We start from the raw sequence: 13,363 nt of genomic DNA on the forward strand, positions 1-13,363 counted from the left end.
TAACCCAAAAACTCTTGGCGTGCAGTGAGCTTTTAAGGTAAAAACTATACTCTAGCATTATTTATCCATAAAATATTTTACTGGGATGAAATATTGAGGTAGTGGGGAGTACATATAAATAAAACTGTGTATACATACAAGAGTGATTCAGTAAGTATAATATATACAATGCACTTATTAAAAGAAAATACATGCAGTTTTTTGTATTAAAGGGACACTGAAGGCACTATAACTACTTAATCTCATTGAAAATGGCTTAACACTGGAGGGACAGTGCCTGAGGACCCCAGGCACTATAACAACTTCAAACAGTTTAACATTTAATGACAGTCCCTGGCACTTACTGGGAGTATGGCTAAGGCAGAGATTCCATAACTTCCTTCTGGCTATCCAGCAATGAACGCTGTGATAAATTGACATTTTAGCCAGCTCCAGCTCCTATTGCAGCTTAGGCTGATGGGAGGAGGGTGCCTACAACGTCACTTTTTAAAGTGTTTCAGGTATTACAAGAATACTCCAAGCCCAGGTCACATACTGCAGCTCATTCTCAAGCCCAGACCAAGCTGAGTGGGCCTTGCTCATGCTCTCAGCCATTGAGCACAAATCAGGATGGCATGGTTATTGTATAGAGCTGGGCTGCCCAATAGGTAGACACCCAGATGTTGAACTACAAATCCCATGATACTTTGCATGTTTTTAGAATGACAAAGCATCATGAGTTGTATTTTTAAAACATCTGGGTATCTTCCTATTGCGCAGCTACGGTATAGAGCAATGCATATTTGTCTGCTGAAGACAACAGGATACGGGGGATGCATTGTGGGTGCCTGGGGTGACCAAGGCAAGGGTTCAAACTGTACTAAAATGGGGTGACTATTAGGATAAAATCCAGCCACTCCTGTCATTATAATTACTATAGCAAGCTGTGTTTAATGCATTTCTCGTGGTGCATTTCCCCCCCCATATTTTCAGTGAATTATAAATTATACTGCAAACAGATCTGATTAATCTTTGACATCTAAGCGTTTTTCCATAATTCTCCATCCTAATGCAACAGTTGGTATTAAAGTCAGCCGTCGCTGCCCAGCAGTATTGTAGTGGTTAACAAGATGGCTGCCAGGATAACTTCTTCCCTCGTCTTTGACCTCCCAGCCCAATGCAATTATGCTGTACCCTGAATATATTACCCATCATTGGTGTGCATGACCTCTCAAATCATAGATTAATTACTCTTTATTTTTGGGGGTGGAGAGGTGCGGTTCAGCTAACATAACAACTTTAACAGCAATAACTGTAACTGGCTTATTCTAACAGTTCTTTGAATATAACTTCTGTTTTGTCTTGTAGGGGTTTAATGTAAACCATATTTGGGTTCAGTTTTCTTTTAATGAGGCATAAACCCGATCAAAGGTCTGGAAAGGTTCATAGTCCGCCATATGTAGAAAATTGGCTAAAGCTTTAAAATTTGCTACCCTGGCTTAAATATTGAAATTCTATGCTCCATCCCCTCTACCTGACATCTGCCTGTTACACCTAGTAAGATGCATACAGCTGTATGCTCCTCTAAATCCATGCTTTGCTGTCTTCCATCATTCCAGCCAGTTACGGGCAGATTTGTAACTTTAAATGTGGGATATTTATTCCTAATCTGAACTGGTTAAACTGCTTGCAAAAACAAAGCTTTTACTGCTGGATATGAGTGTAAGCAGATTTAATGGGGAACAGTCACTCCTCAGGATTTAATTTTCACGATTTAATTTTTTTAGTAAATCTACTTCTATGAAGTCTAAACTTACATTTAAAGATGTAGAAATCCATAGTTCTGTCCTGGAACTTGGGCCCTTTCAGTCACCCTCCAATATTGCAGTTTTCTGCCATTGAACATTTGGAAGACGAGAAATTGGTAATATTTATTTTTGTCCTGGTTGGTTTAATTGTGCCTGGGCTTAAAGGGACACTATAGTCACACAGACCATTGAGCTTATTGAAGTCTTAGAAACTATTGCAGTACTAAGACCGCCGCTAGAGGCAATTTCTGGCAATACTGATGCTGGAATTCCTCACGCTCTGTGGGATAACCTCCACTGTCTAAAATCCCAATCAGAAGCATTAAAGCACTGCTTTCCTTTGGGGAGGGAATAAAATACATTTGCCACACATGCTTATTTTTGCTGTTAACACTAGCTTTTCAGAGAAAAGGCAGTATTTCCATTGCTCCCTAGGGACACCTTCAGGGGTCACTCCTCAGATTGCCACTGGAGGTGCACAATGTACAGAACAGGTTCTGTGTGGAGGCGCATTGATTTATCTCTGAGGAGATGCTGATTGGCCAAGTCGGCGTTTGTCACTACCTCGCCTCCCTGATTCTCTGCCAATCCAATGCTTATCCTATTGGTACCCATTGGATTGGGAGCGATTATAAATTCTGTAAGCCAAGATAGCGGGGCGGGGACAGTGTCCACAAACCTGCACAGCCTGGAAATAAGGTACGTTTTCTTAGCTTTTAAGGGTGGCAAGACCTCTAAACGGTGGTTTTAACAATATAGGATCAGAAATACAGGTTTGTGTTCCTTTAATCATTCACTAAACTCACTAAAGCCCACTCAGCGCTGTGGGGGTAAATGTTCCAAAGGGGGTGATGAATCGAATTTGAAAAGTTCTGTTTCCAAAACATAAAAGGAGCAACCCCAGGGAGGAGCTCCTTGTGCAATAACAGGATGTATTGCACCTGAATGCGTAGGTGTCTTGGCAAATTACCCAGGTTTCTCTCTCAGCAATGTCTGATCGCCGTTGCGTTATCTGAGAAGTGAGATGCCTTCTAGATATTTATATTTAACTTTACAACAGCTGCTCACTCCTGAGAAAGTGAAATTTACTGTCACACATTGTGGGGGATCTATTTGTAGTAGCACACGGTTTAAACTGTATTTATGCTACAGGGCAAAGGAACAATTTTGAAAGATTTTGCCAATCCGTCTAAAGTGTTATAAACCCAGAAACCATAACCCCTTGTGAACCAAACATTTTCTCCTGCTGTGCATTGGGATTTTTGCATATTTAGCAGAGGGTTGAGTAGACTCATGTTTTTGTGGGGTACTTATTTAAGTGCCAACACGGTCCACGGTGCTGTACAATGGGAATCACTTCCTCTGGATGAAATTATGTAATTGGTTTTACTCTGGCAGCATAAGACTGCTATAAACAGAATGAAATATTTATATTGTGCTCTGTCGGTGGTTCTCTGCCAACTGCTTAGAGGGCATTTATTGAAATGTCCGAGGGAGCTGATTTAGGAAGGGACACACTGCGCAATGTTGTTTCTAAAGCTTATCTGGCAAAATGAAACTTTACAAGAACATTTCAAAGTGTTTCTAGTGTACAATAAGAATTTATTACACAATGTTTGGTATCCAATTGTCTACACCCAGAATTGCAGCTAGAAAGGGATAATACAGACTGACACTGGTGTATCTGACAGCATCATGCAGGAAAGATATATATTTATATATGAACCTGATTTGTTTTGTGTTTTGTTTTTTTTGCCACATGCATAATAAGAAAAAGGTAAAAATATCCTCCCCCCCAATAAACAGATTTGTACGTCTCTTACATAAATCTTGTGTCAATATGGCTCCTATAAACCGGCGTGGGTTGTACATACAACACACAGAATAGGGCTCAACACAAAGGTTTATTGCAAATAAAATATATAAAACATTACGTTGAAAGTCAGTGGAAGACTCTAGTGATTTTTCAGAATGAGAGCACTGCAAGTTTGTACATGCTGCTTTAAATCTTCAGCAAACGCATTGAATGGCTAAGGTATAAGGAAAAAGATCTACCTCTACAACAGAAATGAGGACACATAAACAGAGATCCTGGTACAATGTAGCCGGGGAAGAGGACTGACGTCTAGAATTTGCTGCAAATGCGGAACATACCAGTTAACGTACCCCTTTTGTTTAGATGAAACAAGCACTGTAACCATTTCACCTCATTGCATTCGTTATAGTGCCTGAAGTTCCATGGCACAGGCTCTCTACTAAGTGTTAAACTGCTGACCCACAGCTTGACCCCTACTGGCGGTATGGCTAAGTCAGAGAATACACACTTCCTTCTAGCAATACCAATTCATACCAGCAATAGGCGCTGTGATAAGCTGAAAGCAGGCAGCTGACACTTTCAGCCAATCACAGTGCCCATTGCAGCTCAGGTTAAAGGAACACTATAGGGTTAGGAACAGGGGTCAAGTCCTGGGGTAAAAAGTGTGGGAACTCACCCAAGATCCACACCTCTCACCCCTCCAAAAATTATATTAAAAAGTATAAAAAACATTTATCCAATTAAAACTAAAAATACAGACTGGCTCTTTAACCCCTTAAGGACACGTGACATGTCATGATTCCCTTTTATTCCAGAAGTTTGGTCCTTAAGGGGTTAAAAAGATTATTTTTGGTTTATTGTTTTATACTTGATTCTGCACTTGCAGTTTGTTTACAGAAACTGAGACTGCAATTCAATCAAGCACTGGATAATTTCATGTTATCTGCAATAATATATTTATCGAGGCCAAACCTTATGCTATATAATGAGTATCATAACCATGGCTCACAGTTTGTAGTGATAACAAAATACAAGTGCTGCTTACAGAGCCTGTCACATCAGACGTACCTCGGAAACCCCTTTTGCAGAGGCCCTGTTCTAGAGACGCACACCATCATCAGGGCAGCCGGGGATTTCTCTTTGGCTGGGAGATACACCCCATCAGACTGTGCCCTCACTACATGCTCACCTCATCCTTCACCCCATGGCACTCCTAGCCCTCACTACATGCTCTCCCCATGCAACCTCATTCCATGCTTACCCCTGCTCAACTCGTGCCCTCACCCCAGGCTAATCCTAGCCCTTATTCCATACTCCGCCGTGCTCACCTCATGCACTCATCCCATGCCCACCCTGAGACTCACCCATACCCACTCTAGCCCTCACCCCATGCCTATTCTAGCCCTTATTCCATACTCAGCCATGCTCACCTCCTGCACTCATCCCATACCCACCCTAGCCCTCACCCCATGCCTAGTCTAGCCCTTATTCCATACTCAGCCGTGCTCACCTCCTGCACTCATACCATGCCCACCCTGAGACTCACCCATACCCACCCTAGCCCTCACCCCATGCCTATTCTAGCCCTTATTCCATACTCAGCCGTGCTCACCTCCTGCACTCATCCCATGCCCACCCTAGCCCTCACCCCATGCCTAGTCTAGCCTTTACTCCATACTCAGCCGTGCTCACCTCCTGCACTCATACCATGCCCACCCTGAGACTCACCCATACCCACCCTAGCCCTCACCCCATGCCTATTCTAGCCCTTATTCCATACTCAGCCGTGCTCACCTCCTGCACTCATCCCATGCCCACCCTAGCCCTCACCCCATGCCTATTCTAGCCCTTATTCCATACTCAGCTGTGCTCACCTCCTGCACTCATCCCATGCCCACCCTGAGACTCACCCAGTCATCACCCATACCCACCCTAGCCCTCACCCCATGCCTATTCTAGCCCTTATTCCATATTCAGCCGTGCTCACCCCATGCACTCATCCTATGCCCACCCTGAGACTCACCCATACCCACCCTAGCCCTCACCCCATGCCTATTCTAGCCCTTATCCCATGCTCAGCTAGCACATCACACAGACCCTGTGCCAGGGCTGCTCTGTAGCCACCCTGCTGTTGTGAACTATTGCCATAGAGCCGGAACACAAACCCCTTCTCAATACAGAAAGTGGCTCTGTCTCTTTAATGTCTCCCTCAGGGGAAGGTGAGGGATTGCATGATGGTGGGAATAGCTAGGGTCAGGGCTACAAGCCTCACTACCCAGTTGGCTGGCCGCACTGAGCACAGAATCCCCATGTGAATCCAGCAGAGTAAGATCTTAATGGGACCGTATTCTGATTTATTGTCATGATGGTGACTGTAGCAGCAAAGGGCAGGTCCTGCAGGACTACTAACGGGAACTGCGTTCCTGCTGTGAAAAAAGTGCAAGAACACCATTCCCACATGTTCCTGCAGGACTCAAGTGCTGGTTAGAAACCCCACCCCCACTAAGTAAAATCTTACTATTGTTCAAGTCTGCAGCTTCTGGCTTTGCCCCTGATCTGCCTGTTTGGCTCAAGAAACACTTCTAATGATGTCAGCCAATCACAATGCTTTCCTGTAGGATTGGGTGAGATTGTCAAAGAGGCAGAGTCAGCACAAGCCAGACACATCCCTGGCCAATAAGCATCTCATAGAGAGGTATTGAATGAATGCATCTCTATGAGGAAAGTTCAGTGTCTCCATGCAGAGGATGGAGATATTGAATGGTAGTGCTGTACACTGCAGCACTGCCCCAGAAAACACCTCTAGTAGCCATCTGAGGAGTGGCCAGTGGAGGTATCCCTAGGCTGTAATGTAAACCCTGCATTCTCTCCGAAAAGACAGTGTTTACAGCAATAAGCCTGAAGGTAATGATTCTACTCACCAGAACAAATGCAATAAGCTTTAGTTAATCTGGTGACTATAATGTCCCATTGAGGCCAAGGTTTTTACTCACTTCCTTCTAGCAATACCAATTCATACCAGTAATGCGAGGTGTGATGAACTGAAAGCAGTCAGCTGACATCTCAGCCAATCAGTCGCCCATTGCAGATCAGGTTAATGCTTTCTCATTGGTCCAAGCAACTGCTAGGGATTCTCGTTTAGCAGCAACACATTAAAAACGGTTTAAAACTGAATAGTAGGACAGCGCCAAGGGACTGCAGACACTACAACCACTTCAATGAGATGACAGTTATAGTGTCTGCAGTGTTCCTTTTAATACCAAGTTACCAGCCATGGAATATCTTGCTTGTGGAACCTGTATTTTATTAACTCAGAGTCCGCTCATAATATTAACCTAATTAAATCTGCAGCTGGGTGTAAACAAAGCAGAAGGTTTTCCTGTAAACTTGTGTGCTCACCCTCTTATAAACTGACTCACTGTATAAGTGACGCTTGAATGCCAAACGGATCATTAGTGGATAAAAATCACACCCCATGACTAGACACCGTTTACTGTGTGTAAAAAGTGCATCATTAGTACAGTACTCATTTCTGTAACATACATTTTTCATTTTAAAAAAATGACACATACAATTTAAAATGGACACACAAGTTGCAAGCTCCCTTTGAAGGTAATTTTAAGAAATGTAAAAGCACAAACTCAGCCAAACACAAATTATGGAACAGCCCCAAAGACCGGGTACAGTGGGTATTGGCCTGAGAATAGCAGCCTATGGGGACACAGATGGAGCACCAAACGAGGGTGATCCTCAGGATATTTGCGCTTATTTAGTGAGTTTAAAATTCCTGGAAGAAAAAATAAAATAAAAGATAAAATATTGTCCAGCAAACTTAACCCAGAGAAGATGTCTATGTCTCTATCGGGTTTAGTACTTGAAAACAAAACTAATATGTTAAAATAATAAATAAAAATCTTTCAAATCAAACGATATACAAGAGGTTTGCTTTCACTGTGGATTGACGCAGTCTCCTTGTACTGACATCTGATGAGTCCAATGGTCCCATGGATGGAAGATTAAGGAATCACGGGAGGAACATGGATTTGGTCCTATATCCGGTGGCATCATATCCTAGTTGTGGCCTGTCCATCTACAGCAGGAACCAGTGTCTCTATCTGGGCTAGTATAGTAGAGATGTACGGCCTTTCCTGATGATTCACCACCAGCATGGAGGACAGTAGGGATTCCAGTGCTTGTGAATACCTGCAAGCAAAGGATATAAATTAATCTGCACGCGATACTAGAACGTTCGTTACACATTTATCTATAATGGAAAAAATGCCACGTAGGATCGCGTAACCTGCCTTTCTCAGTTTGCCTGCCTCTTATCTAAATATTTAGTGACACACGATCAGTTTTCCACAGGTGAAAGCACACATTCAGGTATCTGCCAGGCATCCATTAAAATATATGGGGTAATGTCCACTGTAGGAGGAGATGGGCTGGGAATATACAATGTTAATCACCACTTACCACTATCCATAATATAGAGCAGGGGGTTCCCAATTAATTTGTGTCAAGGTGTGTGTGTCTGTGTTTGTATGTGCCAGTGTGTGTAACTGCGTGTGTATGTATCTGACACACTGGGCGGTTCTCATTCGGAGGCTTGGGGTGTGGTTCATGTGTGCTATATGCAATATAGGTGAGTCTGTGATGTTCAGGAGGTTGTGGTTGTATGGTGGTGCTTGTTGGGAGGTTATCCCCTTACATAGAGGGAGGGGGTGAGAGCCCCGTGGGTGGTAGGTTTTCGGATTCTCGACCTAGCGGGTTGTCAGAGCTCTGACGATGTTCAGTCATGGCTTGTCACGGACAAGGGGGAGGGGGAAGGGAGAGTGTCAGGGTCGGAGGTTCAAACAGTGGCGTTGGGGTAGGTGTAGCTGGTATGTGTACCAGGGGTCTCTTGGAAGGATAGGTATGGGGGGGTCAAGCCTGTCCCCGTGCGGTGTAGGATGTCCAGGGGTACCATAGAAGGGCACATTTGTCCGAGCGCTCCTGCAGGGACGCAGTCAACATTTCCATATTATGGATTTCCTCTACCTTGTCCACCCACTGATTGTAGGTGGGTACTGTCTGGCTTTTCCAGTTCAGTGGGATGAGGCTTTTTGCGGCAGAGAGCAGGTGTATCGTGAGGGATTTTTTGTATTGTTGTGTAGGTGTGGATGTGTGGTGAAGGAGCATTGGCAGTGGTTGCAGTGGGAGATCTGAGTCCGTGATTTCCTTGATCTTAGCGTGTATCAAGCGCCAGTTTGGAACTATGCGGGGGCATGACCACCAGATGTGGAGGTTGGTGCCCAGGGCAGAGTTACATCTCCAGTTTTTTCGACCAATTCTGTTCCTCACATTTTTATGGTGTATGATCTGTGCTATCACGGGGGATAGTCGTATTGTCAAACTATATAGTTGCTGCCGGAGATCACTGAGAATTGTGATTGATCCCCGATATATTCAGAACATATAAGGTTTCCATCAGGCACTATTCATATCGCCTATACGCTTCCTGGTATTCAAATTGATACACTGCTAATTTGGGCTATACACTACCCACAGGTCTGAGGTGGTGTGCGCTTCGAAATAACGTTCAGCCGGGCTAACTATATGTATGACCTAATAGATTTGCTGTTAATCATATGGGAATAATCACTCTATTTGACAGATTTATAATTACAGGACAATACTGCCCATACGCAGTCCCCCACAAAATTAATTTGAGATATCGTATCTTTTGTCAAAGTGTTTCCCCCAAATGACTAACTGTATGACGCATGGTATGTGCACATCAACTAACTATACTGTTACAGCATGAAGTATCAATTGTATGGACCTTTAAGGACCGTATATTAGCCCTGTGTACCGAAAGTGTTTCCCTTTGACGATTAACTGTATTTTGTATGGTATATGCACATCAACCAATTATACCTGTATAGTATAAATTATCAATTGCATTGCTGCTGCTATACCCAGGACCTTTTAGGACCGAATCTCAGTTTTGTGCACTAATAGATTTTTTGCTCTGAGGAGACTGGAAACTTTAGTACGGCTCCTCTTTCACTACATTTGAGGTGGAGAATTCCACCTTTGATTTTATAGATTTGATTAATAGCTATGTATTAAACTATATTGAGCCACACTGTTGGTGGTGACTTTCATTTTTTAAGGGCTTTATTAAAAGTTATGTATTAGTTACCTCAGGGCACTCATTATTCTACTTTCGTAGTTCCCTTAGGGTTAACCCCTTGCCTGTGAGTGCTCCTTTCTAGCTTCCAGGCTCCTTCTTATTTCCTTTACATCTCCAGCATTCTCCAGAGGCTTTGTCGTGCATGTGTCTTAGTGCATCTGGGGTCCTATACCATTGTGTGAGTAGTTTATAGCTCATTTCTTGGTATTTGGAGCATTTGTGGGTTAAAAGAAAGATTTTTTCCCACTCCTGGATAGTCAAGTGCGTACCCGTCTCTCGTTCCCATTTTTCCGTGAACCCTAGTGAGCTTTCATTGCCCAGTGACTGTAGGCTTGTGTAGAGGTAGGATACCGCGTGTTCTAAGTGTTTTCTGTCTGTGCATAGTCGTTCAAAGTCAGTCAGTTGTCTGTGAATGTGATCTTTACTTTGAAGGTTTGTGTAGTAAGTTTTCACCTGGTGGTAGTGGAACATGTCGAGTGGGGTTGGTTGCTGAGTCGTTACGACGTCGGGTAGCGGTTTGAGGGTTCTGTCAACAGTCCATTGGTGTAAGTAGATCCAGTCCGTCTGGTGGAAGTTCCGAAAGGCCCAAGGGTGGCGTCGATGAGTGGGTTTTGGGTTCGGAGCTCCGAGTAGGTGAGCGAGCCAAGCCAAAGTCTGTCTGGGACTGCCCCATGTGTCTGCTGGGCCTCCATGGACACCCATCTTTTGGTACTTGGGCGCGTGTGCCAGTCCACTACCCTCTGCAGGTGTGTGGCCTGGTAGTATTGCTGCACAGAGGATAGCCCGGCTCCCCCTGCAGCCTTTGGTCGCTCCAGTGTGGTCCTGCGTATGCGGGACGCGGAGCGGTTCCATATAAAGCTGTGGATGTCTCGTGTCAGGGTGCGGAAAAATGATTGTGGGATCGCGACGGGTAGCGTCGCGAATAGGTACAATAACCTGGGGAGGACATTCATCTTTAGTGCTTTTTTTTTTTGTTTAATTTCTTTTTATTAGTTTTCAAGTTAAGTCATCAATGTATAGGGTACAGAAGGAATAGGGATACTTAAATTGGTTGAACATAGTGGGGTTCACAGAATTTATACAGAGTCAATAAAACCTTCTAGCAATAGCAATTGCAGAGCCCTTTTGGGCAGTCAGTGTCTTCGCAAGTAAGTTTGTTTCAGCCGTTCAGAATTTCTAGTAGCGGTGTCAATACCGTTCATAACATGGCAAACAACATTTGGACCCGTAAGTCCCAACAAGTACACTCTAGGGCTGTCATCGTGGGATGATCGAGTGATTTATATCACCGGTTGAACAGTCATGAAAACAGGACTGAGAAGGTTCCTTGTGGGCTTGGGAGTTAGAGGCTCCCCTACCTCCCCATACCGTTGTTCTGATATATATACCCAGTGGGCTTGCAGGTCCCCCGTTCCCATCGGGCTTTTGACTAAGTTGGGGCGTGTAGGTCCCTGTCATTGTGGTGGGAGGTGAGACCATTGTCGTCTATCTAGCGGTCGGGTGTGTTCAGTATTTATACCCTAGGTGTTGGGTGCCTGACTGATAGAGCCGATAGGCTGTGTAGGCAGTGTTAGGCTTAGATTGGAGCAAGATTCTATGTTCTGGCCTGCGGTGTACCTCGGGTAAGGGCTCTCCTGCCTTTGTGTTTTCGCCGTGCACGTCCTGATATACACCTGTGTCTCAAGCAGTCGACTTGTTGTATGTTGTCTCGCGGCCGGGGGTCCAGGTGTGTCTCACTAAGGGTTTCAGGAATTAGTCTGTGCTCGTACCTGTGTTTGGTCTCGGTTTGTCTGTTATTCGTGATTACGGGGTGGGGTGGGGAAGAGGGACGGGTGTGCGTCCGCTCGTCGATCTGTCAGGCGTCTGTCCGTTTGGGGTGGGGTGGGTAGAAGGGGAGGGTGGCTCCTCGAGAAACCAGCTGTCGGGGTACGCTGGGCTGGTGTGGTTCCCTTACGGGGACTTCGCTTGGGCCACCAGCCCGTGCTTGCAGATAGCTGGGGTCTTAGTGTTAACTAGTTTCCCCCAGTAAGTCCGGGAGTCTATCTCCAGTCATCGTCAGAATCCAGTGTGTCCATGTGTCTAGGTACCTCTGAGTTCTGTCCGTTGCCGTCAAGTGTAAGTCCTCCATCACCCTGAGGTCCTCCATTTTCGCAAACCATTCCCTGAGGGTAGGGGCCTCAGTGTCCTTCCAATGCAGGGGGATGAGTAGTTTGGCAACGTTCAATATCCGTATAGTCAATGAACGTTTGTATCTGTTGTTGGGCACCATAGTATGGTGTAGGAGCATTGCTGCCGGTTCGTAGGGTGGGGGGCGGTCAGAGAATTTCTGTATTAGTTTGTAAATCCCCCGCCAGAAAGGTTGTATCCTCTCGCAGGACCACCAGATGTGTATGTGTGTCCCAGTTTCAGTCCCGCATCGCCAGCAGTGTGCGTCATGGTCTGGGTGCATGTTGTGTAGTATGTCTGGTGTGCGGTACCATTGTGTAAGCAGTTTGTATGCGGCCTCCTGGTGTCTGCTGAAGACCGCACAGTGGTGTGTCAGTGTGCATATTTTGTCCCATTCCCCTTCGCGGTTCAGGGCTGTTTCCCATTTACCCTTAAATCTAGGGGTTTCTACGGGGATCTGGGTTTGTAACATGCCATAAAGCTTTGATATCCCGTGCGAGAGTGGTTCCGGATCGAGGCACAGTCGCTCGAACTCCGTGGGGGCACGGCGTAGGGCCCTACCCTGTGGCAGGGTTCGGAGATAGCTCGTCGTTTGTGCGTGTGTGAGTGTCTGTGAGAAGGTCGGGGGCCGATCGCCTATGAGGTCTGAGAGGGTCTTCCGACCTGTTGGTGCGAGGAGGTGGAGGAGTCTAGGTAGTTGGTTTGGTATTATGCTCCTAAAAATTAGCGGGTCAAGTCCCGGGGGGAAATCCGTGTTGTGTGTCAGGGGTAGTAAGGGTGACGGGTACGGGGTTAAGTTAGCTCTGTCAGCTATGCCGTACCATACCTGTAAAGTGTGCCTCACATATATAGGTGCCTCCATTTCCCCCCTTCTAGGTAACCAAGGGGCCAGCGCTATGGGGATCCCCAGGTCCGCTTCCTCCACTATCTTCCATTGTTTGTGGACGTCGCCTTTGGACCATTCCACTATTCTGAGGAGATGGCACGCGAGGTAGTAGAGGTGGAAGTCTGGCAGTGCCATGCCCCCCCTCTCCCACGGCTGAGTGAGTTGAGAGAATTTTAGCCTAGGTTTCTTCCCTTTCCATACGTATTCTCTTAGAGTCCTGTGTAGGGTCGCGAAGTATGTCTTGGGGATACGTATAGGTATCGTCTGCATCAGGTACAGTAGGCGTGGGAGGAAATTCATTTTGATGACTTGGACCCGTCCAAACCAGGAGATGTGGGGGTATGACCATTCCCCTGTATCTCTTTTAAACACGGCCAGCATCTGGGCGAAGTTTTCCTTAAAAAGGTCCGTGCTGTTGCGGGTGAGCCATATACCCAGGTACCTGATTTTAGAGTCTGCCCATTGGAATGAGAAGCTCTGGCGGAGAGATGTTTCCCGTTGTTTGGGTATGGAGATGTTAAGGATGTATGATT

At 45.5% G+C, this 13,363-nt stretch overlaps 1 protein-coding gene across 1 annotated transcript in view; it reads right to left on the reverse strand.

Annotated features, from left to right (window-relative positions):
- Positions 1 to 6,552: 6,552 nt before the first annotated feature.
- The window catches only part of STK16 (serine/threonine kinase 16), a 34,572-nt gene continuing 27,761 nt past the window's right edge, over positions 6,553 to 13,363 (reverse strand). The window contains exon 8 of the mRNA XM_063428564.1: positions 6,553 to 7,806. Coding sequence (XP_063284634.1) covers positions 7,668 to 7,806 — 139 coding nt within the window. The 3' untranslated portion in view covers positions 6,553 to 7,667. The remainder of the gene's footprint in view (positions 7,807 to 13,363) is intronic.

The sequence above is a fragment of the Pelobates fuscus genome, chromosome 8, assembly GCF_036172605.1.
Source record: "Pelobates fuscus isolate aPelFus1 chromosome 8, aPelFus1.pri, whole genome shotgun sequence".
NCBI lineage: Eukaryota > Metazoa > Chordata > Amphibia > Anura > Pelobatidae > Pelobates > Pelobates fuscus.